This window comes from Solanum lycopersicum, chromosome 8 (genome assembly GCF_036512215.1).
Source record: "Solanum lycopersicum chromosome 8, SLM_r2.1".
Lineage (NCBI taxonomy): Eukaryota > Viridiplantae > Streptophyta > Magnoliopsida > Solanales > Solanaceae > Solanum > Solanum lycopersicum.
Window position 1 is genome coordinate 66,912,166 of NC_090807.1, and position 25,613 is coordinate 66,937,778.

General features: G+C 30.5%; 4 protein-coding genes and 1 pseudogene across 9 annotated transcripts; all 5 read right to left on the reverse strand.

Moving 5' to 3' along the window:
* Window positions 1-41: 41 nt before the first annotated feature.
* LOC101268782 (uncharacterized) lies at window positions 42-5,188 on the reverse strand. 5 transcript variants are annotated; one of them, XM_010327074.4, is made up of 4 exons: window positions 4,487-5,089; window positions 4,006-4,056; window positions 3,452-3,545; window positions 42-2,634 (listed from the first exon to the last, which is right to left on the reverse strand). In XM_010327074.4, exon 4 carries the CDS (start codon window positions 2,356-2,358, stop codon window positions 313-315), a length of 2,046 nt encoding a protein of 681 aa, XP_010325376.1. In that variant the 5' UTR covers window positions 2,359-2,634; window positions 3,452-3,545; window positions 4,006-4,056; window positions 4,487-5,089; the 3' UTR covers window positions 42-312. The 5 variants fall into 5 exon arrangements, with proteins under 5 accessions (XP_010325376.1, XP_004245557.1, XP_004245556.1 ...); XM_004245509.5 differs by having other exon boundaries at window positions 3,452-3,549; window positions 4,487-4,727; XM_004245508.5 differs by lacking the exon at window positions 4,006-4,056 and having other exon boundaries at window positions 3,452-3,549; window positions 4,487-5,188.
* A 5,430-nt stretch (window positions 5,189-10,618) lies between these two features.
* On the reverse strand, window positions 10,619-16,946 carry LOC101268494 (protein PAM71, chloroplastic). 2 transcript variants are annotated; one of them, XR_003247733.2, is made up of 12 exons: window positions 16,498-16,942; window positions 15,724-15,781; window positions 15,012-15,302; window positions 14,636-14,689; window positions 14,365-14,426; window positions 14,046-14,114; window positions 13,142-13,193; window positions 12,973-13,047; window positions 12,557-12,686; window positions 12,214-12,323; window positions 11,885-11,932; window positions 10,619-10,854 (listed from the first exon to the last, which is right to left on the reverse strand). XR_003247733.2 is itself a non-coding variant. In XM_004245507.3 (12 exons), exons 1-12 carry the CDS (start codon window positions 16,602-16,604, stop codon window positions 10,783-10,785), a joined length of 1,089 nt encoding a protein of 362 aa, XP_004245555.1. In that variant the 5' UTR covers window positions 16,605-16,946; the 3' UTR covers window positions 10,619-10,782. The 2 variants fall into 2 exon arrangements, 1 of the variants encoding a protein (XP_004245555.1); XM_004245507.3 differs by having other exon boundaries at window positions 12,253-12,323; window positions 16,498-16,946.
* A 307-nt stretch (window positions 16,947-17,253) lies between these two features.
* Window positions 17,254-18,097, reverse strand: LOC101268210 (dirigent protein-like). The gene has a single exon (XM_004245506.4). The coding sequence runs from the start codon at window positions 18,056-18,058 to the stop codon at window positions 17,489-17,491; it is 570 nt and encodes a 189-aa protein (XP_004245554.1). The 5' UTR covers window positions 18,059-18,097; the 3' UTR covers window positions 17,254-17,488.
* A 3,606-nt stretch (window positions 18,098-21,703) lies between these two features.
* LOC101267917 (dirigent protein-like) lies at window positions 21,704-22,429 on the reverse strand. Its single transcript, XM_004245505.3, has one exon. The coding sequence runs from the start codon at window positions 22,397-22,399 to the stop codon at window positions 21,830-21,832; it is 570 nt and encodes a 189-aa protein (XP_004245553.1). The 5' UTR covers window positions 22,400-22,429; the 3' UTR covers window positions 21,704-21,829.
* Window positions 22,430-24,267: 1,838 nt separating this feature from the next.
* LOC112941990 (dirigent protein 5-like) lies at window positions 24,268-25,242 on the reverse strand (annotated as a pseudogene).
* Window positions 25,243-25,613: the final 371 nt, after the last annotated feature.

Sequence of the window (25,613 nt, forward strand, 5' to 3'; positions counted from 1 at the left end):
GTTGATGGCTGTTAGAAACTTCAAAAGATTGACAATCAAACTTAGCAAATATCAAACTCCAGAATGAAAAACTACTAAAAGTTGTACTACAACAAGTCCGAAATATTCACAAGACCAAATGTTACATGAAAAGAAAGGTATGTACAAATACCAATGACCCTAGTGGGGTTTCTCCCCTTATTGATACAGATACATTTAGCAGTAGCAGTTCCAGTTCAAACCCAATATAACATAAGAAACTAAAATGAAAGAGGACACAAACATAGCGGTGGAGCGATGCAGACCTGCAAACCAAATTGAGAAATAGTGTGGCTATACATGCATCCTATTCTTAGAGACTATGAAAGAACTCCCTGGCTCAGATGCAGTAACTGGTTCCTTGCTGCTGTTTGAGGTACGGCCAGAACCGCCTGCTAGTAATGCCATCAAACCTCCTCCGTGCACCCTTCCTTCAGAAACTGATGATGAGCTGCCTGCGACTGGAACGTTGGGTTGGTTAAATCCAAGATATTTCATGTGAGAGTCATTGCTGGATGTCATACCAATACTCTGCATTTTCGTGACATCAAAACAGATGTCTTCCACGTTAACAATCTCCTTTATTTTCTCAGACTGGTTTGGCGCTAGATCCAGGACTATAGTCCCAAGAGTGGCACCTCCGTGGACGCGTTTGTCTTGAATGAGAGCACCGTGAGATGCACAAAGTCCAGTCTTCCCTCTAGCAAATGAGTTACAAGGACCATCACCTTGGCCAAATTCAGAATCAGGCTGACCCCAAGAGCATCTCTTCCCTCCGCCGTGGGCTTTGCAGAAATCAGTGCTTCCCTGAGCACTTTTCCCACAGCCATCAACTTTGCATCTTTTTCCACCACCATGGCGTACACAAAAATCAGTTCTTCCCCTTGCACTTCTGGTACACTCTGCCACAGCACACCTCTTGCCACCACCATGGGCCACGCAGAAGAGTGTCCCCCCATGAACACTCTTCGGGCAGAGCCCATTTCCTTGGAATGAACATCTCTTGCCACCACCGTGACCCTTACAGAAAGCTGTGCTCCCCTCTGCCCCCTTATTGCATCCTTCAAAGGTACAGCGCTTACCACCACCGTGTGCCTTGCAAAACATGGTGCTTCCTTGGGCTCCTTTAGTGCATTGGGGGTACTGACAGCGCCGGCCACCTCCATGTGAAATGCAAAGACCAGAGAGTCCTTCTGCACTTTTGGTACAGCCCTCATGCTGGCATCTCTTCCCCCCACCATGCCGAATGCATAATCCAGACTTCCCTCTTGCAGCACGGCTGCATCCTTCATGACTGCAACGACGTCCACCCCCATGCGCAATGCAAAAGTCGGTGCGTCCTTCCGCGCTCTTTGTACAACCTAAGAATTCACATCGACGACCACCCCCATGGGCTTTGCAAAATGCAGTCCGACCCTCGGCTCCCTTGTGGCAGCCTGGTTTCTGACACCTGCGGCCCCCACCGTGGGCGATGCAAAGGCCAGAAGCACCTCTTGCTCCTTTTACGCATCCCTTGAACTGACACTGTTTAGTACTACTGCTACGTTGCTGTTGTTGTTGCTGCTGGTTTGTTAACCCGGAAGTACAGGTGACTGAGCTCTTTGAATTTGTGATTATACTTGACGACAGATTTGGGGAGACTGTAGCTTGCTTGAATTGTGTTGCATCCTGGTTCAATAAATAACTAGCCTCAGTTCCCTGTGAAGTTCGTAATGGATGGAAAATGTCGCTGGGCTTCCAATGTACAGCTGTTGATACTTCATCAGTGTGAAAAGCTCCAGTCATCTCCTGCGGCGCCTTCATGATACTTTGTGGTGAAGTGGAGAGCAAATGCACAGTGGTGACATCAGATTCAGCAGCACCACTAGAGAGACTTAGTTCCAGATCAACTGCAAGGCCTTTGGCAAGTTTTTTGGACTCAGGATGAGTAGACTTTCTAGAGCTTGAAGTCTTCTCACTACCAAGATGGAGACTAAAGTCTAAGTCCAGGTCCATTGAGGACTCTTCATCATTTTCTATTGCTGAGCATATAGAAGTGCATGCAGCACCTGAGCTCCCCTTGCTATCTGACGAACTTGATGAATGTCCTAAACGTAGACACAAAGATGAACCAATTGGCTGATCGTTAGATACACCAAGTGAACTCCATTTTCGTTTGATTCCTTTTGGGGCAGGGATGGACGGAACTGAAGAGCAAATTGAATCAAGCCGTAAGGTGGTATCAGCACAATAACTACCCCCAACTCCAGCTTCACCAACTGCGATGGATTTGCCCAGATTCTTGAATGCACTTAACTGAGGGTTAACGGTAAACCCCACATAGCGGAATCTCGGATCCATAAACTAATAGCTGGTATAAAAACTTCTATTTGAACCAAATCTCAATTGAAAAAGAACAGTCAACCTGACTCCCGGGCTTAAGAAAAGTTAATTGTAAACTAGGGTTAGATGTGTCCACAAGAACACATCCCACCCCCACTAACGAATCCTGAAGTATCCTTACGATCCATTAGCAATCAAATATTACTCCCAACTTATGATCAGCAGCAAGGAAGTAACATTTTGTGCAAAATCAAAATCAAAGTCTCTGATGCAAAATCATGAAAAGCAGACATCCTGCACCAAATCAAGTTACAATAATAAGCAAACTCTAGGTCTCTCTACCGCCAAAAAAAGGATATCACATCAGAGCAGAACAGAACCAAAGAGATCATAACAATCTACTGAACAGAACTAAGCTATTTTAAAAATAAATTTTCCCCCTGTTAATGCAAGATTCTGTTCTCTAATTGTGGAATGTTTGAAAATACCTCTTATATTTTGTAGCTCTACATGGTCTATGTTGTCTACATGTGTTTTGCAGAAAGCTCTGAACAGTTACTAACAAATGCTTCTAGCTAAATAGTTGGAGCTATGCCTTATTCTTTGCAACTAAGTAGCTGAACTTCAGTACAGCTGGAAAAAGTTTTCCTTTTACCAAGTCTATGTCTAATAAACTAATTATCAGGCAATATGCGAGTCCATAATTCAATAAGGAAGTGAGGGAAAAATCAAATGATAAAATCCAGTTGGTATAAATGAAATTTCTTTATCAGCTAGTTCTTTGCTTCATTGAGCCACATATAAATAAGGAAATTCTTGCTTGAAACTAGTTCTGCAGATATCTTTTTAGCTCTTCTTCACCATTCACCCATTATTATGATGTCACTTATTTCTTTCATCCTTACTATAATTAATAAGACCGTAAAAATGTCACCTTTAACCATATAAAAGTTCAGAGCATATAAAGATTGACAGTTTTTCATCAGAAATAACACAAGTACAAGTATCGACTAGGGAGTGAAGAATAAGCATGAAAACATCTTATATCAGCTGGCAAAATTCTCCAAAAAAAATTAATCATCTACAGCTGAATAATGTAAACTAAATGTACCTTATTGTTAATCCATTAAGCAAAAATCCAATTTCCCTGAGTTAACAGACCAAACTAGAACGCTTGATGCTCAATTTCTTTCCGTGCTTCGTTCCTATCTGATTAAACAAGACAACATAAAGAGACTTGATAAAGGCCTAAGGCAAAAAAGGAGCAATAAATCAGATAACTTACATACAGATCAGATATGAACTAAACAAGACCTAATGAAGATACAACTATAACAAATATCAAAAGGAGAATTTGCAGCATAAACATCAACTTCCCCAGATCCAACTTTAATAAGATGTCTAATCCAGCCAAAAGTAATAAATCTAGTACTAAATCTCACACATCGAAACTAGCTATAAACTGCATCATCAAGAATTCAGTTCAGTTATTCAATTTCAGCTGTAATTACCACCCCTTCCTTTACAGAAACTGGTCATTGCACTGTGGAGCCGAGCCGGTAACGCCGCGTACACACTACCTTTCCCAAACCCCAGTTGCATAGCTCAATTAACAAAGCACAGTATCAAGTCAAGCAATCATGAGCATACAAAAATACCAATTACCTTGCAGAAAAAATTTTTTTGCAGAACATTAAACATCAAAAAGAACCAACCCTGAAAGATAGGAAACAGAAACAGATCAAAAAGATAGTGAATAAAACACTCAAATCAATAAAGCAGACATGAATAAACATACAATTAAAAACAAACCCAGCCAAACCCCCTTAACACCAGCTATAACCAGAAAAGATAGATTTAGAATTGATAAAACCTCAATTCAATTCCCCATCTTTAGCTTTTACCAAAAACAAGTCTCAATCGAGATAACATATAAGCAAAATCACAAACACCCACAAGCTAAAAATCAAATCTTGCACCAAAAAAAGCACCAAATCAATAAAAACAGAGAGAACCCATTGGATTTAGAGCAAAATCACAAACACCCACAAAATAAAAATCAAATCTTTCACCAAAAAAAAGCATGAAAACAACAAAATCAAAGAGAATCCAGTTGGTAAAAAAGACTACAGATCCAAGAAAATACCTTTAAAAGATTGGATTTTGTGCAAAAACTTAGCAGAAAGAAAAGGGGTTCTAGGGTTGTTTTTCTTTTTGCTGATTGTGTGCCGCCGGCAATCAAAGGGGACGAAGATACAAAGAAATGAGGAGATTATTATGAGGAAAAAGAGAGATAAAGGGGTGCATGTGTGTATTTTATATATGTTGTAGGGACATAGTGATTGTATGTGGCTGCTAACTCTATACAGATACATGTGTTCCGCCGTGTGGAAATGTAATCAATTGTGATCAAGTGATAAATATATTTTTAATTTTTAATTAAAAATATTATATAGTATATTTATTGCATATTTGTTAGAGAATAATTTATTTTTAGTGTTAGTTAGTGACTTAGGTTCAAGACGGTAATCTCCTTCATTTCTTATTCAAATTAAATTAATTTTAATTAATTTGTGGGTATAGTTTTAATTAAAAATTTCAATATAAAAAATTTTGTGATGAAATTTGAAAATATCAAAAGAATTATCAATTATAGAAAGAAATTTTGTTATTCATGAACTTGTTACCACTTAAAAGAAAGAAAAGGAAAGAAAATGAATTTATATCTCTCAAATATTAAAGAAGAATTGTGAACTTAGTATAACTCAAATAACTTTTATTTAAATGCTAAATTAATATGATTTTTTTTTTTATAATTTATAATTTAAAATTTGTCTTTTTTTCTCCGACTTAAGTCTCAGCAAAAGGGTTTCATATTGGCTCTATCATTACGTAAGCTAATACGTAAACAATATATAATTGAAGTGCAATATGAAAAATATTTGTCAGCAAAAGAAGCACAAATATGATACGAAAATAAAACGATAATGTTTTTTCTAAATATATATATATTGTTAGAAACTTCTAGTGAGTGACACAGTTAAGTAAAACACCATCTTATAATTTTTTCATAAAATTTACGTAAAAGAATAATCTTAAATCATGCTTTAATAAATTTATTAAATACATATTTTGAGATATATATGTTAACAACAAATTTTAAATATATGGAAAAATAATAGATCATATTAAATAAAATATTAAGAAACATAAATTTTATTAATCAAAGAGATTACAGGTACAATCTGTTGATCCTTGATTCTACTCTCCTACAATTTATCCATGATCCGAGGATCGTTAGTGACGTATATCTCCTAGATTTATCCATGATTCGAGGGTTGTTAGTGATGTATTTCTCCTAGATTTATCCATGATTCGAGGGCTGTTACTGACGTATTTCTCGAACTAAGATGATTTAATTTGATCTCTATATGAATAATCCATTAATTTGTGTAGTATTTGAAATCTTGATCTTTTTATGTAATTTTTGAGATGTCTTTTAAGAGAATTTAGTACCATTTATATAGGCATAATTTAGGGTTTAGTGTTGAGTAGTCTCCAAATGAACATAATTTGTAAAGTCTCAACTCAAATTCAATGCATCTAGTAAAATTTCACAAAATTTTAATATCTAAAATATCACGATCTATAATTTTACCTTAATAATAAAATATACGAATAGATATAAGAAAGTAAAACTTCTAACACAAATATAATTATTTTAATTGATCGATCGATTAAATATATACCTTTTTCCGAATCGAAATGTTAGGTGTTGTTTCCTTCGATGAAAGGAAAGGGCAAGTGGACTAATTTATTTTTATCGTACAAAGAAAAAAGAACAATAATGTTTTTAATAATGTTAAGACATTTTCTTGTTTCTTCTTCTATTTTAATTTAATTAGTCAGCAGCATCTCGACACCGTTCATGGTGCCCCTCCCTTTATTTATTTTTACTTTTTTGGGCCCACATAGTTCAATTATGACACATCACTGGACCCCACATTATATAAAATATTTTAATGTTGACTATGGTAAAGTTTATAAGTTTCTGAATTTAACTATGAAATATATTTAGGTGTATGAGTAATTTTGTGTATAGTATAACTCTTAACTGTAAAATGTTAACACAAGTATAAAACTTATATATTTAGGTGTCTGAGTAATTTTGTGTATAGTATAACTCTTAACCGTAAAATGTTACCACAAGTATAAAACTTATTGCATCGGTGTTTATATTAAATTAATATGATTTAATAAAATAAAATATATTTTAATCAATTAAAATTGATTAAAATATATATAAATTTATACATATGACATGCATATATTGAGTTAAAGCATATATTCAATACGAATAAACTTTATCCTAATTTTGATAAAATTATAATTGTGCTTTATTCCGACATTAAGACACCATAGATTTAAGAATTGAAAGTTATATTCTTTTAAATTTGATGAAATAAAACTATGACTATAATTTAACGTTGTATCCTTTAGTAATGGTAATGATAAGTTTTTCTTAGAATGATTACTTACAAATATATAAAAATAAATACTGTTGTTACAAATAAGAAATTGTTATAAATATAATTAAAAAAATTGATTCCAACAGAAACATGTTTTTTTATAAAGAATTATGTTATTGTATAGAGTTGTTATGATTTAAATTTTAAGATAAATACTTACTCGCATTATCTATTTATAATTAATTTTTTTATTTTAATTTTATATTACATGCTTACCTAGTAACATAATATAATTTGTTGTAAAAATATTATATATATTCTTCTAATTATTTTTTTAAGATTGAACTGGGGTGTTATTCTGATTTTTATTACAATATTGACTTTTTGACTTTTTTCTTTTAGTATCAAAAACTTATGGAGGGCATAGAAACAACATGTCAATCTTCTTTAAAAAGAAAATAAATAGAAATATGCCATGAAAATATCCAAAGATCCATCCTTTTCCTAAAACACTTTTTTTACAAATTTGAAAGAAAAAAAAAACGATTTAATATTATTTTCTAAATTAAAAAGAGAAGAACGTGGGTAAAAAGGAACCCTTTGAAAAAAGAGTGGTGCAAATTCGTTTTTGTAAAAATGTAGATAATCGATCCATGCAGAATCTTGGAAAAGAATAAATCATAAAAAAAAAAAGTTGAATTATTTTGAATTGATTGTAATTTTTTTTATTTATATAAGAAAAATAAAATTGAGATGATTTAAATATGTGAAAGAATGTGTGTGATGTAAGGTGTGAGAAGACGTTATTGTAATAAGATTTAGTGAAAGGTAGAGATAAATCGAACAAAGAACACAGGAAAGTCAAAAGGCAAGACTTTGATCCTAAAATTTGAAAGTTTGGAGGCTGAGTATTTAGATATAAAGTTGGTTAATAGCCTAATTGTGTTTTATGTGCGAGAGATAGAGTGATATTTCGTATAGTCAAATAGTTTCTTATTTATTCCTCGTGTATTACTACATATCTAACTATTTTAATTTATTGAGTTATTCGTCAAATTTTCATTTATTCAATGATCAGAATTAAATGAGAATATATAATCGGACATATAATTAAAATTTGTTTATTTACATTAAACTTTTGAGGGTGACCACGTAAGAAAGTGGGAGAAGACGTTATTGTAATAAAATCTAATGAAAGGTGGAGGTAGGCCGAAAAAAGAGATTGATTATTAAGGTAGAAGACTAATTAATAGTCGGGTCAAATTTTATGTGCGACTGATAAAGTGATATTTAGTATATCATATAGTCTATTATTCTTTTGTGAGTATTACTGCATGTTGTCTCATTTATTTTGTACTTAGATATATTATTGAGTTATTCGTCAAAATTTCATTTATTCATTGACCAAAATTAAATGGGAATATAATATATAGATTGGATGTAGAATAAAAATTCTTTTATTTGCATCAAGCTTTCAACAAGCTCATTCAAGACTTACTAGAACTATTATCCAACAGAAAAATAAGAGTTTTAATTTCGTCTCATAGAAATATGAATATGATGTTATTCTTGTAATTCTGTATTGAAAAATATCTGTTTTTTGAATCAAAAATCTATTAAAAACCATCTCGCAAAGATCACTTATAAAATTACGTTAAATATATTATTAAAATATAGACCATCCCTTCAATTTTATTCTTTTATGCCCTTCACATATGTACCACCAAATGTTGGCACATTTTCAGTATTCCTTTCCTTCCCTGGCCATACCATACCCATACTTTAAGCAAAATTATTAAACATCTTTTTAGCCAATTCTTTTGCCCTTCATTTTGAAACAATATTAATATAGTCAAACTCTTCTATAATAATGATATTTATTCCAAATATTTTTTTCGATTGTTATAGTAAAATATTATTATATAAAATGAAAATTTAGTTCCAAAACTTTTATATAAAATATTTATATTAATTATTATTTCTTAACAGACATATACAATTCAAAATCGATAAGTAAAAGTACATACTAAATTTATAACCATGAAATCTTTAATTAAAGTCTATAAAGTCATTACTAGAAAAACTGAATTTAAAAATGGCTAAATTTTATAGCTAAATAACAAAATTCATCCCTAATTTTATTTAGCTGACATTTTTGTTAGTCACAAGCAAAATAGCGATAAATTAGCAATAACATCCACAGTTTAATTTTTTGGTGTTCTTTAGAAGTGAAAAGTCATTTTTTAAAAATTATTTTATATGTTAAGTTAAATTAAAGCATATTTAAACGAAAGAGACTATTTTGATTAAAAACGTTTAATTAAGGAAGAAGGTTTGGTCATGAAAGGAGTGGGAAACAGCTAAGAATATATTCTGTGTTTTTAGTGTATATAAATAATACAAATAATACTGTGGGCATTATTTTTAAAAAAAATTTAATTTAATTTTTTTAAATGTTGTCTATTCTCTTCTTTTGTAAAAAAAAAAAAAAAAAACCTTTGATTTGCCTTTTTTCCAAATCTAGGATGATAATTGGACAGCTTCCTTTTATGCCTTTTTACTGTAATACTATATACTAATATTTTATATTCGATTTCAAATAAGAATATGCCTTCTTAAGATTCCATGCTAAAACAATGCACGTGTTTTTCTACCTATCACTTTTGTGAATGTAGCGATAAAAGTCGAAATTTTTACTAAAGAAATAATATAAAAAGTTAAAAGAATATATTGAATTTATATATAATATAATTTGTTGATAATAAACGAGATGCATATGAGCTTAAGTGGTACATTATTTTTATTTAATAAAATTTTCATTCTTATTTATATATGACGTTTCAGCTAATTTGAATTTACGTCATGTAAAATTTATTCAAGAGAGATATGTTCGATAACAAGATATTTTTCTTCTGACTATGTGGCAAACTTTGACAATAAATGAATTGCATAGTTTGATTCAAAATTAGTTTGTATAGGTCTGAGTTCACCAGATCTTCTAAAACAATTATTTAATGCATATTTAATTAACTAATATTATCAACAAATCTGTGTTTGTACTGTATTACTATTACTTGTTTGACAAATGACTTATTTTTTGGGACTATCGATTTATCTTTAATTTTTTAAATTTGGGGTAGGGGGATTATATTTGAGATTTATTATCGATTTGACTAATATACATTTATGGGAACTATCTTGATCAACAACCAGAACAAAATAATAATATTGAATCAGATTATATTTTTATCTTGATTGATATAAAAGCATGTTGGTAAACAAAATTTACATCAATCAACTATTAGAATAAAATAATAATATCGTATCAGACCGCCCTTTGATTTAATTGATACTAAGTATACAACTATTGTCATAGTGAGTGCAATTGAATTTTGCAAAGTATATCTATATATGTCCATCCATGGTGGGGGTAGTTATTATGCTTATATTAATTATTTCAATCTACAACTATATATTATATATTTTATTTTTTAATTATATAGGAAAAAATGACTTTTGGGTTATGTCTAAAGGCATATTATATTGGGAAAAACAAACATGTTTTTTTAATGGATCAAAAAGACTTAAAAAGTATTGGGGTTCTGAAATCTTCTTTTAACTCTAAAGTCTAAACCATGATTTCCATCTTTGACAAATGTGCACATTCAATGGATGTAAAAGATCCCTAGCAATTAAATGATATATTGCATATAATATTCCCTATCAATTTAACATATATACACAATATAAGGTTAGATATTACTCTATTTTTTTTAAGTTACTATAAGGTTCAATATGAAGAATACTTGTAGCAAAAGATGAATCTATAACGTAATTATGAATCCAATTATTATCGACCAACTCATAAATTTTAAATTCCGAATCCAACTATGTAACATAAATTACTACTAATGTATATGAAAAAAGTACAATTTTGCTAGAAAAAAACAAAAAAAATGAAATAATGGTTGTTTTAACTCACTATCTCTATTACTGTTACTGCTGCAAATACTAGGAAGAGAGCACCACCTATGTAGGCAATAACCTGAAAATAAGAGATTTTGTTCACTTATAAAATGTGCAAATAAACATCAAAAGAAACTTTAAGTGCATTTGATACGACAGAAGTCATTTCCGAGAAAAAAAAATTCTCCATAAGAAAATCATTTTCTCGTATTTTGTTACCGACCCTCAAAAGAGGAACATTAACTAACAACTTCCCTGACTTATGAGCGGAAGTCATTTTCCTTTTTAGAGCGATGATAAATAGTATAAACGCGACATGACAGGTTGCTAAAAGGAAGGCATTCTTCATGTTTAACAAGATATGAACTAGTCCAAAGTCTTGACAAAGCATTATTTGAGTTTTCCAGATGACTTCTTCAGTCAACTAGAAAAAAATTAACTAATGAAGGTAGGTAAAAGGATGATTAAAAAATACAGTTTCTGTTTTATTCATTATGTAGTTTAGTATTCCATAAGCAACTCATTATAATATATTATATGAACTCTGTTGAGTCTAAACAGAGGTATAAGAGTAGTCTTAGGTACGGAGAAGGGTGAAAAATGCCCCTAAACTATTATAAATAGAACAAAAGTATCGTCTGTTTGGTTTTTGGTCCAAGAACACCCCTGAAGTAGTAGAAATGGGATAAAAATGCCCTCGTTGGTAGCAAACCTGCCCAATTATGCCCATATGAGCCATATCCTAATAACGGGCATAATTGGACCAATTAGCGAATGACAAGGGTATTTTTGTCATGTTTCTAATAGTTCAAGGGCATTTTTGGACCCAAACCAAATGAAGGGTACTTTATTCTACTTCTAATAGCTCAAGAGCATTTTTGACCCTTTTCCGTTCCAACAACTTGAAAGAAATGAAGAGATGTTATGCCAGTGTGTACTTTACTGCTAAAAAGTATGAACTTTTTCTACTTAGAGATTAAAAAAAAGAACATTTTCTTGTCATAGTGGTTCCGTAGAAGAAAACTACACGATAAATTTGTTTCGAGCAGAAGATTCTGATGATCATATAAATGTCTGCCTCTTTAGTTATTCAGATAGAGTAATCTTACCTTCTCAGACAAGAATGTCCCCAGTAAAGAACCTCCAAGAACAGCCAACTGCAAAGAAAATTTCACTACCAATCAAATTTTTATGCGTATTGGACGCCAACACAGAAAGCAAGAAAAAGAACTAATGCACTGATATATCTATGTCGTCATGGTTTATATAAACCACACATGTTATTCTTACGTCTATAAAAAAGTAGAACTTTGTAATGTACTGAAGGTTTCAAGTTAAAGGCCTTTCTTTTAAAAACTATTTTGCATTTCTTGATGAAATTTTCCTTCTAGTTGCTAATATTTATAAAAGAAGTCGCGTTGCAGATTGTACATGACACCTGTAAAAAGAAATGTTTTAGTTAACGGTCTGCATTTACCAAAGTTGCAGCTCCGTGGCCAGCTAATGCCCCTCCAATGACTCCAAGAGGTGAAGATGCAGCAGCAAGAGCTGAAAGTAGATAGTGTACTTGAAGTTAATAATCAAGTCTAGGACTCGTAGATAAATTCATCCAACAGAGATTGAAATTCATTCAAAAATATTTTCTTATTCAGCTTCCGTAATGTTTTCAGATTGCATAATGTCTGGCTGTTTCGAAAAGAATAGACTCTTGTACAAGTTGATTTATAAGATGAACAAATGGTAAAAACATAAGTTTCTGCATCAAACTTTGTATTACTAACCTATTGTAGAAAAAAATGATTTGTCACCCCATTCAGCAACAAATACCAATGCGAATGTACTAACTATGGTGCTTGCAGCAGACAATAGTCCAGCACCATTTCCCGAAAATTCTGAAACAGCCAGCTCGGCCTGGTGTCAAAGCAAAGAGATCCGCAATTAGGATATGCTCATTTGCTGATGCCCCAAACGTATCAACTTTCAATAGACGTCTGATAATGAAACGTTAGTAGGGGAATCTAAGTAGCTTAGTTGGTTAACTACCTAAACTTTTACCTTGTTTATGAGGGTTCTTCCCACCTTTTAATTCCCTCCCGTATTCCCCGTACCCTAACCCCATTTTTTTTGCAGTAATTCTACTTGTCATCTCGAAAAAAAGAAAAATACTTAATAGTAGAAGGGATGCTGATAGGCTTACCTCTTTCTGTTCCTCTTCCGCTTTCATACCATCGCTAGAGGAGGCATCAAGCAAGGTTGACACTCCAAAATACACCTGTGACAAAATTGAATATATCCAGACATGTCAACTTCACATGACACGTGGGTGCAAGTCATATCATGAATTAAATATTAGGATCATGTGTTACCAGAAGGCAAACGGCAGCAATATCATCCACTGGCAAATCATTTCCACCTAACCTGCATTTACGAAGCTGCATCAGGATATAACAGATGAACCGCTCGTGATATATCTGTTATTTAAAGAATTGGAAGATGCTATTGAAGTCAATTTGATAAAATGAAGTGATCCATCTAAATTACCATGCAGGTTACTACACTTCCCAATGTAAAGAAAAATGATCAAGATCACAGCTACGTGTTTTTTTTTCCTTACTCCAAGAGTGACAGACGAAAAGATGGTTTGTAGATTGAGATAAAGAGCAGGAGATTTTTAACATGTAAGAAGTTAATACACCAGGAAACATATTAATTCGGATAAAAATTAAAGAAGGGCAAACATATTCTCGCACAGAAATGTGGGAACCAGGTCAGTGGATGAAACCCAAGACAAGCAATTTGAACATAATTTACAGCAACCATCATGAGCCTTTAACACATCATTTCACATTCTATATTTACAATATTGATATATACTAGTTTTGGTACATATTACCCAACTTCTGAAATAATTTGTAATATCCTGTTTGCTCAAATTTCTAATCGAAACAACAATAACAATATTTTAAGGTTAGAGAGTTTGTAGGCGCATTAACCCAGAAAAACATGGCAAATTAAATTGCATTTAGAAGAACTAGTTAAATGATCCGAAGCACACTACAAAATTATAGTAAAGAGTAGAGCATGTTAGGCTCTTCGATTTTCTGAAAAGTAAGATCTAAGAAATGAAATGGACGTGATGTAGGAATATTAGATAGGATCCTCCTTCTATGAATTGTTGGAAATAATTTTTTACAATCTGCTTTTTTAGTAGACGGAGTTTCTACATACTTGAGATGCATAATTATGCCAAAACTAAAAAGGTTAAAGAACCTGAAAGGAAGAACATCATCGACATAGTGGAAAGTTCGTCCGAGAACAACGGATATGATTGTCATTACCCTGCAAATGACACAGATAGAATTAACATAAAGAGAACAAATTTCTGAATAAAACATCTTCCACGATATTTGAAAAGTTGCATTGACCTTATTGAGTTCTTCAATCTCTTAATTTTAACACGAGAACCAAATGTTATAAGAACTAGTCAGGAATATATGTTAGCTCTTGAAAAGGAAACATTGTGTTCACGTGTATCAGATACAGAAGTTCAGAGGACATAGTGAATATTGAATGCTGAAAGATAACATACCCAAGTGCGCCAAAAGTCCCAAGGAAAGTGACAACGGCTGAATTCCTAGCTGCTAAAAGAGCCTGCTCATATCAAATGAGAATCCAAATTAGTTATGGAAGTATAATGAGTACTTATAAGAAAGAAAAGTTTCTGTTGACCAAATGGTAACATAACAAATTAGACGGAGTTTCTCTTCGATGAGGCACATGAAAGAATCATTTCTATCATCATTTCATTCAGACAGTAATGTATCATCTTTATATAGCTTTTAAATGATAAATCCCCTTACAGCAATAAAGAAGGTTTTGTCCCCAAGCTCAGAAAAGAATATCAACAAGAACGCCTGCGAAAAATGAAGGAAAAGGAGGTTTAATTACTCTCTGGTGAAACACTTATCCTTCACAATCTCAAATAAAGTATAGTATGAGGAGAAAAAAAAAAACAATACAGATGAAAATTTGTGCTATGTGTTCCTTGAAGGAGAGTAAAGCAAGATACAAATGTCGGCAGATGATGCATGAAATGATTGCCATGTACTAGCTAAAAGTACTGAGCTATTATCCTTGGCATTGTAATTTTGTTTTTTCTATTATTTTCTTTTTCAGACAAGGCAAAACAACAGAGAGATTTTTTAGAAATGGAAGCTGCTGAGAGATTTTCCTAACTGAAGCAAAACCTGTGCTTAAATCTCCGAGGTCCCCGAAGAAAGGAAACGACTGCAAACCAGTAGCAACCTCTGAAGCAGCACTTGCTTGTTGAGTGAACAAAAGAGTGAAAAGCCCAGAAAGGACAATGGATTTCAGATAATTGTTCTCTGGCATGTCTAACACTTGAAGAACAGAAGTGCTTTGATTTTTCCTCTTCGACAATGCTGTTTTGTTTGTTATACTGCATTCTTCGTCACAATAAGCCGACCTTGTCATGTGGCATCTTTTGTAATTCCTAGTCCTGACCACCTGAGAGAATCCAGAATGTGGGATCATATATATTCACAGTGAGACTTAAAGCTTTAAGTTCGAGATAATCAAATGACCAATGCATAAAAAAGCTCTCTTATACTACAAGAATAAACTGAGTATTCGCAAGGAGCTAGTAGAAAGGATCTGATTTATAACTCACTGAATTTGATACAAATATGATTGTTAAAGTAGTAGGGGCATTAAATTTGGTCTAAAAACCATGAGTTAATAGGAAGAAGCAGAATTTGGCTTATGAAATGCTTTCCAGGAATAATTTATGTACTTAGTATATCACAATTCTTGTCGAAAAGCTTACATTATTTTTTTTTCACCCCTTACTCCGAAAAAATTCACTTAACAAACATTTTTTTTTTACAGAATGAAGTACAAACAATTCAAATTGAAGAAAAGCAAAAACCTTGGGGAAGTCCTCAGACCATCCATGTTGTTTGCAAAGAGAATGCCGCCTAGAAAACCTGCAGACAACACAATCAGGAAAAAGAACAACATCATCATCTACCACTATTACTACACCTCAGTCGCAAACATATATGAGTCGAATATATGAATCCTCATTTCTTCATTCAAGTTCAATTGATCATGTCATCATTGTACTATACTCCTTCTCTCAATTTATACGACTTACTTTCTTTTTTAGTAACAATTTAACTTTAAAGTATCCATTTTTACCCCGAGTGAAATGGCTTATAGCCACATAAATATCTATGACTTATTTTAGAACACAAGTATCAAAAACATTTTTGTTCTTAAACTCCGTATCAAGTCAACAAACTCATATGAATTGGAATGGACAATGGAGGGTCAGTGAGTATAGCAAATAAAACAAACATGGTGAATCTTTATTTTCACAATTCCAGAACCTGAAATGTTGAGTACCTAAAATTTAAGATGAGGTGGATTTGCACAATTCTACATGTTCAACTGAGAGCATTTACATGAAAAAAATATTGAAATTCCGAACCCATAAAGTTTAAAACTTGGATTTACATATCATGTATCCAGATGTTGTACTAGTATTTACATTATCAAAAAATGTGTGGACTACATTCTACCAGCTAACAACAAATAAGAAGAAGATAAAAAAAACAACCCCAGATGATAAAAAAGCAAACTTTAGGTGAAATTGAAACAGTTGATGCTCAAGAAAAGAGTAAAGAAACAATTTTTTTACCTGGAGATTGCAGTTAGAGAGGGATTAACAGGGGAAAAATTAGATAAAGCAAAAGAGGGTTTAAACAGAAAGCTGCTGCTCTCACAAGAGAGCACTAGGCTTCGCATTCTTGAAATTTTAGGAGCAGAAAAAATTGATCTTTGAGAAAGATAAGAGAAGAAGAAAGAAGAGTGGACAGTCACAGAACAAAATCACAATTCTGGATAAGCTAAGCTCATCAAAAAGGCACGCCAGTTAAACCGTTGCATATAATATCTTTGTTTTTTTAGTCACCGATTTCTATATTGAAATCTGATTAAATTAAAATTTATACAGCAGACCCACCCTTAACCGAGGGCGTCAAGCGATAATTTAGTTTGTAAATATATACATATAAATATTGAAATCTCTTGACACAAGTGAAAGGTTTAACTTAGTGATTAAGGGATTGAAAAAATTCTGAATTATTTAATCTCTACTAGCTCTCGATATCTTTTTCTTTGCTCTCCTTAGGAGGGCCCACCCCTTTTGCTCCAGTTGGTAACTCAAACTCGCAACCTTCGAATTGAAAGTAAGGAATGCTTACTATTCGAGCAACTCCCTCTGATCATACTCAAAACAGCTTAGTGTTAGCACATATTTTTCCTTTTATTTGTAACTTTGACTAAATATTTGAGAAACTATGGGCCAGCCATTAGTTGAGTTTTAAGAGATTGGGAATTGGGCTTCAATGTAAGCCTATTGATGTATTAGGTAGGCAAAGTACAAATTAATTAATTGGCTCCCAAAGATTTCATATATTATATGCACTCTAAAAACTTATTATAAATTGAAACCTCCATAAAGAAAATAAACTGAAGGATGAAACAAAATCAATAACCACACAAATTAAAAAAAACAACAACAAAGAGAAGTCAAGAAAATCAACATGAAAAGGCCAATCAGGCCAAAAAGAAGGACAGTCCAATGCACTAAGCTTTCGCTATATTCAGGTATCCAGAGAAGAGTTGCATCACAGTAATTTCCAACACTCGTATAACTTAACATGAACGCGAAGTCGAAAATAGACACTTCCTTCAAATGCATCAGTACTCAATGTTGCAATTCCTCTGGTCATGAAAAAATCACCAGTACCACCAATTACTGAAATATCCCTAGTCTTATTCATCAATGGATCATGTCCAGCAAAATTTAAACTCCCTTTATAATCAGTATTATTAAACACAAATGAAAAACCAAGCCAAGAACTAAAAGTATCTTTTTGATCATAAAAATACATCCCTTGTGCCCTTCCAATTGGTGGTGAATGTAAATTATTATCAAGGGTAATAGGGTCATCAAATACAATCATGTCCCCAAAGTTGTTAGGGCTTGACATTATGGTCCTATTGCCCCATTCAGGCGCACCGACTATAGCTGAAGTCGCGTTTTTATAATTTTCACCATTATAAACTATGTCGTGAAAGAAAAATATCATTTCTTTACAAGGAGCACGAGCGCGATGAGTGTAGCTATGAGCAGAAATGGAGAGAAGAAGAAATGGAAAGAATAAAATTGTGAATAATGACTTAAGGGAATACATTTTGTGTATTTCAAGTGATGGGATGGATTGGTTACATTGTCACTTTATATAGTAGTACTATTTTTTTTATTTTTTTTTTGATGAAGAATTAAAATAATAAGTACCTAAATATTAGCTAGGATAGTGATGTATCATCATAAATCTATTGGATTAATTAATTAACGACGTATATTTAATTAGTTCTAATATTTGAGTTTTGTATTCATTTGTTGAACCTACCTTCAGCTAACACATGTTTAGTTAAAATTTAATAACTATAGTGGATATAAACAATAGGTTTAATTATATGACAATGACTCATGTTATTATGTATCATGTGGAAGAAGAATCTACCAAACTCAAGATTCTTTGGTCACAACTTACCGCTCTTTCATTTAACGATGAAAGTAGAAGTTCAGATATGAATTTAATTAATTAATTTTAATATTTTTTTATATATAAATAATGTATATATTTTAAGAAATTTATACATGTTAAGTTTAGATATAATATGTGTATTTTTTAATATTTTTAAATTCATAAAAAGTTAAAATTCAGATCCTTCTAATTCATTAGATTGATTAGGAGAAGAAATTACTATAACTAATTAATTAAATTAGATTCCCTAATTATTAACTCAATAAAAAAATAGTTGACCAGACAGTAGGAACAAAAAAGTCTATAATGAAAACGTTAAAAACTACTGATATAATTATATAAAATACCAACCTTTTTTCTGAAAGATTCGACCTACGTAATCTAGGTTTATTTTTCTGATTAACCAACAATGTTGAACTAAAAACTAATGACTATAATAAATGATAATATATTCAGTGAGATTTGGAAAGAATACAAAAAATTTATTCAGTATATTTTTGAAAGATGGTCGACATTAATAACTAAATATAGTGAGTAATTATATCAATTTAAATAATATTCATATAAATAAAAATCGTTGAAAGGCTGAAATATAATTAGATAAATCACAATGTATACCAACTAGGAAGGATATGACTTATTTTATTACACCAAAAGTCTAAGCTTGGATGAGGTAAAAAAAAATCCAAAAAGATATGAAGCGTTAAAATTGAACAATACTTACCTAAGTTTATAATTATTCTGAGAAATTCGATAGAATGATTTAGATTCTTTCGCTCTTAATTAAAAATATGAGATTTTATCTAAAAAGAACATCATCGATAAGAATCACACTCCCCTTCAATGAAACTTATTCTATAAAAATATAATCTGATCAATTAGTCAGATCGATAAACTTCATATCTAAATAAAATATCATATATTAGATAGAATTCTTCAAATCTTTAATCAACAATATACGCTTCTACAAAAGGAAAGAAACAGTCAATAAACCCCTCCTCCTTCCCACCACCACACAATTTCACACCAAAAAAATAAATACTATCTAAAATTATTATCAATAACAATAACAACAACAACAACAATAATAATATCTAAAATTATTATAGCGTTGTACAATTTATTATCAATGCGTAATTAAAAATAATCTCCAAACTGCCAATCAAACAATAAATTCAGATGCAAAATGATTATATCAATATAAAACTTCATATATTAGATAGGATTCCTTAAATCTTAAACCAACAATATATAACACAAAAAAAAAAAAACAATCAATCAATCAACAAAGCCCTCCTCCTCCCACCACATACATTCATAAAAAATAATGAATATTACAATAACAATAACGACAATAATAATAACGTATCTTTTAAAATTATTACCACAATAACACACTTATACTCCTTATGAGTACACGTAATTTATATCAGTTTCTCAAAATAGATATACATATATATATATAATTTCTTTCTAAAATTAACGAGTGCACGTACATGCGAACCCTACCCTATGGGGTGGTCAGCCTCTGGTCCAAGCTATGACGTAAAAACTAAGACAAATTAAAACGTATAGATATTGTTCTTTTCCCTATCTTCAAGTCTAAGTCAGTAGAATCTTTTCTTGGTAGGTAATAACTAACATATATATATATATATATATATATATATATATATATATATTCAGAATTTGAACTTAGTAAAATTTTATGGATGAGCCGGGATTGACTTTTTTTAATGTCTTTTGAGTCGAGCTTGTTATATAGGGGTTTGTCTAGTGCGGTTTCCACTTAGTGTTCACCTGGAGAATAAGATTGTGATAGAGATTACAGTGATTACAAATTATCGAATTTATGTGACATCATAGATTACTCTTAAAGGTGATAAATTAGCTCATGAAAAAAAATCGTTCGTTTATTAATCCCAAAAAAATTCAAACTATCAGTTTATAAAGAAGTAGATTGTGATGTAAGACAGATCCACTCATGAAAAATTTAGTCAAAATATTTAGAGAAGACATTTTTTGTACGTTAGGGATATCCTAGATTTTCAAATTAATTTATAGTTAATATTGCGTATACAAACTATTCTCTGAATATAACTGCATACTTGCTTTCTTCTGAATATATATATATATACATATAGAAGTAAAAAAATAATAAGTGAACAAATATGTGTAGACATAATAATAGTATCATTTGTTTGGTTGTTGATGTCTAAAGTCTAACATCCATCAATTTTCATTTTCTTTCACTGTTTTATTTGAAATGAAGATAAAAAAATCGAGTTTAAGTTCATGCATCAATAATCAAAATTGCATTTCTTTCTAATAAATATTTGGGCCTATTTGATTCTATAAAAAGAGCATCAATAATCAAATGATGTACTAAATATTTACTTTATTTTAATTTATTACATGGCATCATTTAAATAATCAAAGTCATTGTGAATACATGAAATTAGGGTTGTGTATTGACCGGTTCGGTTTGATTTTGAATTTTATCGGGTTGACTTATTGATTATCAGTTTGTAGTGATGCTAACCATTATAAAACCATTAAGATATTGGCTTATCGGTTATTGGTTTATCGATTTTTGATTGTTATCGGTGACCCAAAAGAAAAAATATTAAAAATCACTTAGAAACAAGGTGACAAACCAAATAAACCATGCACTTGAGTTCACAAGTTACATCTTGCTCAAAAACAAACACTTTTACATTGTAGAATAATCAAGTGTTTGAGACAACAAAAAATAAAAGTAGGAAATATATACAAAATGGTATAAATTTAAATATTTAATTTACTATCAGATTATCGGTTAAATCCGTTAAGAAAAAAACTTTAAACCGTTAAGAACCGATAATCCGTTAACAAAAATATCAAAACCACTAAACCAATAACTCAAGACTATAAACCAATAACTTTTTCATCGCTTCGACTTATCGGTTTCAATTCGATTTTAAACAGCCTTACATGAAATCTTCATATACAAAATATAACCTAATGAACCAGCCAATCAATCAATAAATTTCATATACAAAATAATTATATTAAATAAAACCTTCATATAGTAGATAAGATTCTTCGAATTTTTAATCAACAATATATAGTTCAAGAAGAAAAAAAACAATCAATGAACCCCTCCGCCTTCCCATAACAACAACAACATTACTTGTAAATTAATATTGACGCGTAATAAAAAATAAACTTCACCCTTCAATGAAATTTATGTTGTGATATGTGTGAATCAAACGACTAGTCTGACGATAAATTTCAGATACCAAATGATTTTATCAAAAATAAAACTTCATATATTAGATAGGATTCTTCGAATCTTTAACCAATAATACATCTTTCAACACACACACAAAAAAAAATATAACAACAACAAAAATAACGTAATGTCTAAAATTATTACCAGCACTCGTAAAGTTTAATATCGACTTGTAATCGAAAATAAACTTCACCTTCAACGGAATCAGTCATGAGAGTAGCAATTCCTCTAGTCATGAAGAAATCACCAGTTCCACCAATAACAGAAATATCTCTAGTTTTATTCATAATTGGATCAGCTCCAGCAAAATTAATACTCCCTTTATGTTGAGTTGAATTAAAAACAAATGAAAACCCTAACCATGAAGTAAATATTTCTTTTTTATCATAAAAATAAAAACCTTGTGCTCTACCAATTGGATTTGAATGAATATTATTATCCAAAGTAATTGGATCATCAAATACAATTAAATCTCCAAAATGATTTTGTCCAGCCAATTTTGTAAGATTTCCCCATGATGGAGCTCCAACAATAGCTGATGTTGCATTTTTGCCATTTTCACCATTGTATAATATGTCATGGAAGTAAAAAATTAGGGTTTTACAAGGTCGATGTGCGCGAATTTTATTCGATGATTCAACTATAGACAAGTTTATTATAAGGACAAGGAAAAATGAAATAGCTATGGAATTTGATATTTTGGATGACATTTTGTTATTGTTTTGGTGTGAATTGTTTTTTTAATCTCAACTCTTTATATAGTTTTTTTTTTTTTTGTTATTTCTTGGTGATAGTGATACTTGAACCAATTTTTTTTAAAAACTTCGCTTTTAATTATAAGGGTAGAGAATGTGACAGAGAATGTAGGGATAATATAAATATCTTTTAAATTATTATGATAAACGATTACACTCAGATCTTTTCTATCAATGATATAACATTTTGCTATACCAATTAAAAAAATATTTATATGAATAATGTCTGTTATTGAGAGATTTGATTGTGTTGTTATAGAGAAATGCATAGAGGATCTACAAGAATCTAATTTCATCCTTTTTTTAAATTCTTTTTTGTTCTTAATTCTAACTGTTCTCTGAATATAACTGCATATTTAATTTGATTTTCTGATATATACATATAATTATAATTTATTTAAGTTGCACGCTTTGTTAAAAAACAGTAATTTTTGTTTGGTTATGATGTCTAAAGTCTAACATACATCAATTTTTATTCACTGTTTGATTTGAAATTAAAAAAATATTCTAGTTTAAGTTCATGCATCAATAATAATCAAATGATGTATTAAATATTTACTTTATTTTAATTTATTTGACATCGTAGAATATTTAGAGTCACAATTTTTAAAATTTTGATTGGAATTTAGGCATGAAATTATTATTTTAAAAGAAAAATAGAATTTACATATTTAAAAAAAATTGCATGAGATGTACTATAAGTCACAATTATTAATAATTTAAAATATTTTTAAAACTTAGGAAAAATATTTAGGTCAAAGTGAAACTCGTTTAGACTGTTGAAACTCGTTTAGACTCATGAAATTCAAAAGAAAAAAAATCTCTAATGGACTGATAATATAAAAAAAATTCTTTATATCATCAATGTATAAAATCATATTCTAATAGTATCAATTATGGGGTCATAACCTAATTATAAAAACTATTTCCTTCGTTTTTATTTGTCATGATTTTCTTTTATAGAGTTAAACAATAAAAACTTTGATTAATATTTTATGATGTATTTTTAATCATATTGATATGCAAAAAAATTGCAATTTATAGTACTCTTTGTATAGTTTTTGAATATCTAAATTTTTTATTTAAATTATCAAATAAATATAATTTAATTTAACTTTAAAAATTAATCAAATTAACTTTTAAAAAATATAATATAACAAATAAAAGTGTATAGAGAAAGTATAATTAGGTGAGCCCGCCAACTTGTGTTTTGTCAATTTCACCAACCATTTCTCCTAGAGTTAATTGAAGATATTTTTGGGAAAAAAAAAACAAAAATTAACTTAAATTTTATAATTTAAGGATATTATTTTATCAAACTCATTAGCGATAGAAGCAGTTTTGGACCAAATTATCAGTAATAACAATATTTTAAAATTAATCAAATTATTAACTGAAAGTATTTTATTCGTTTTCACACCGTTTTAGAGACATTTTTTTTTAAAAAAAAAATCTTTTTTCGATTATTAAATAATGAATTAACCTCAAAATTTGTGGGCAACTTAAAGAACCTAAAGGATGATTCAATGCTTGGAAATTAGACATACATTGTAACAATTAGATAATGATTAATATTTGTGTATTTATTCTTATTAAAAAAGTAGCATACTTTTCTGTTGAAATATGCACATTCACATATTTAGATGATTATTCGGATTCTAAATTATAAGGGTATTTTTTATATTTTATTTTTAAAATCTTGTGAAATAAGTCTTTTTTTTAGATGTTTATTCAGATTCTAAATAATAAGGGCATTTTTAATATTTCACTTTTAAAATTCTGTGAAATAAGTCTTTTTTTAATTGACTCGACGTAGAAAGTTGCCTTAATTTAATATCACATTTTTCTGCTTTTAATTATTACAGACATTCTTAATCAAATATTACGATTAAAGACCAAACTTAGAATTTATCAATAATCGAGGGATCAAAATTACGATTATCCTCGTAACAATTATATCCCAAGAAGTTATAATATTCTTAATAAAATCTATCTAATAGCATTCATACAACTTAATATCCATTTTAAGACGAAAATACCCCAATCCTTCAACAGCATCAGTACTAAATGTTACAACACCTCTAGCCATAAAAAAATTTCCTGTCCCTCCAACAATACTAAGATCTCTAGTTTTTTGATCAATAATATCTGCCCCCATAATATTTAATGTACCATAATATTCACTTGAATTAAAAACCAAAGTATATGCAAACCATGCATTATACTTACTTTTCATGTTATATAAATAAAATCATTGTGCTCGCGCAATAGGTGTTGACATCAAATTTTGATCTATTGTTATTGGATCGTCGAAAACTACTAACATACCAAAATTGAAATCTCCTAGGACGTTATTAAGAGGGTTTGTGACATTTGCAGATGTAGCGTTTGAAGCATTTGTTACGTTGAAAAGGATGTCGTGGTAATAAAGAACGAGTCGTTTACAGGGTTTTTTAGGGTTTAGGGTTTTAGAATTGGCTACGAGAAAAAAAGAAGTGAGTATGATAATAAAAAGGATGTTGAAATAATAATATGATTTCTTCATGGTTTAATTGTTTGAGAGATTTGAGTGATTTTGTTCAAGTTTATATAGTGGAAATTAAAAGATTATGATGTTGTTATATTTAGTGATATCAAGAATATACTTTAGTAGCTTAGTTCAATTTTTGGAGATAACTTTATTTGTTTGTTTCAATGGAAACCAAATTAGATTTTTATTTTTTTTTGAATTTTCCACTCAATATTCGGTACATCTAACTAAATTTGGATTTACACTAAAAAGTTTTAGTATTTTTTAACAAAAACGGTTTAGTACTCACGAGAACTCAAGCTTGAAATCTTTGATTAAAAATGAAAAAATACTTAATTATCACTCTACCGCAACTCTAGTTAGTGTAAGACAAATTGGTTAAGTTAGCAAGAACACTTCTTTTAGATAAATAATATGTCTAGTAAATTAATAATCCGACTTGTTTTATTTAGTGTTTTCATACATGAAAATCATATAATTATAGTAATAAAATCTGAAGTCTTTCAACAAATAAGACAAAGCTGCAGGGCTGATTATTTTATAAAAATGAGGGTGTTTATTACCTAACACATTACGTATTTGGTGTTGAAGTTGTACAATAAATTGGACCAACAAGTGAAACAAAGTTGGGCCTAGCTC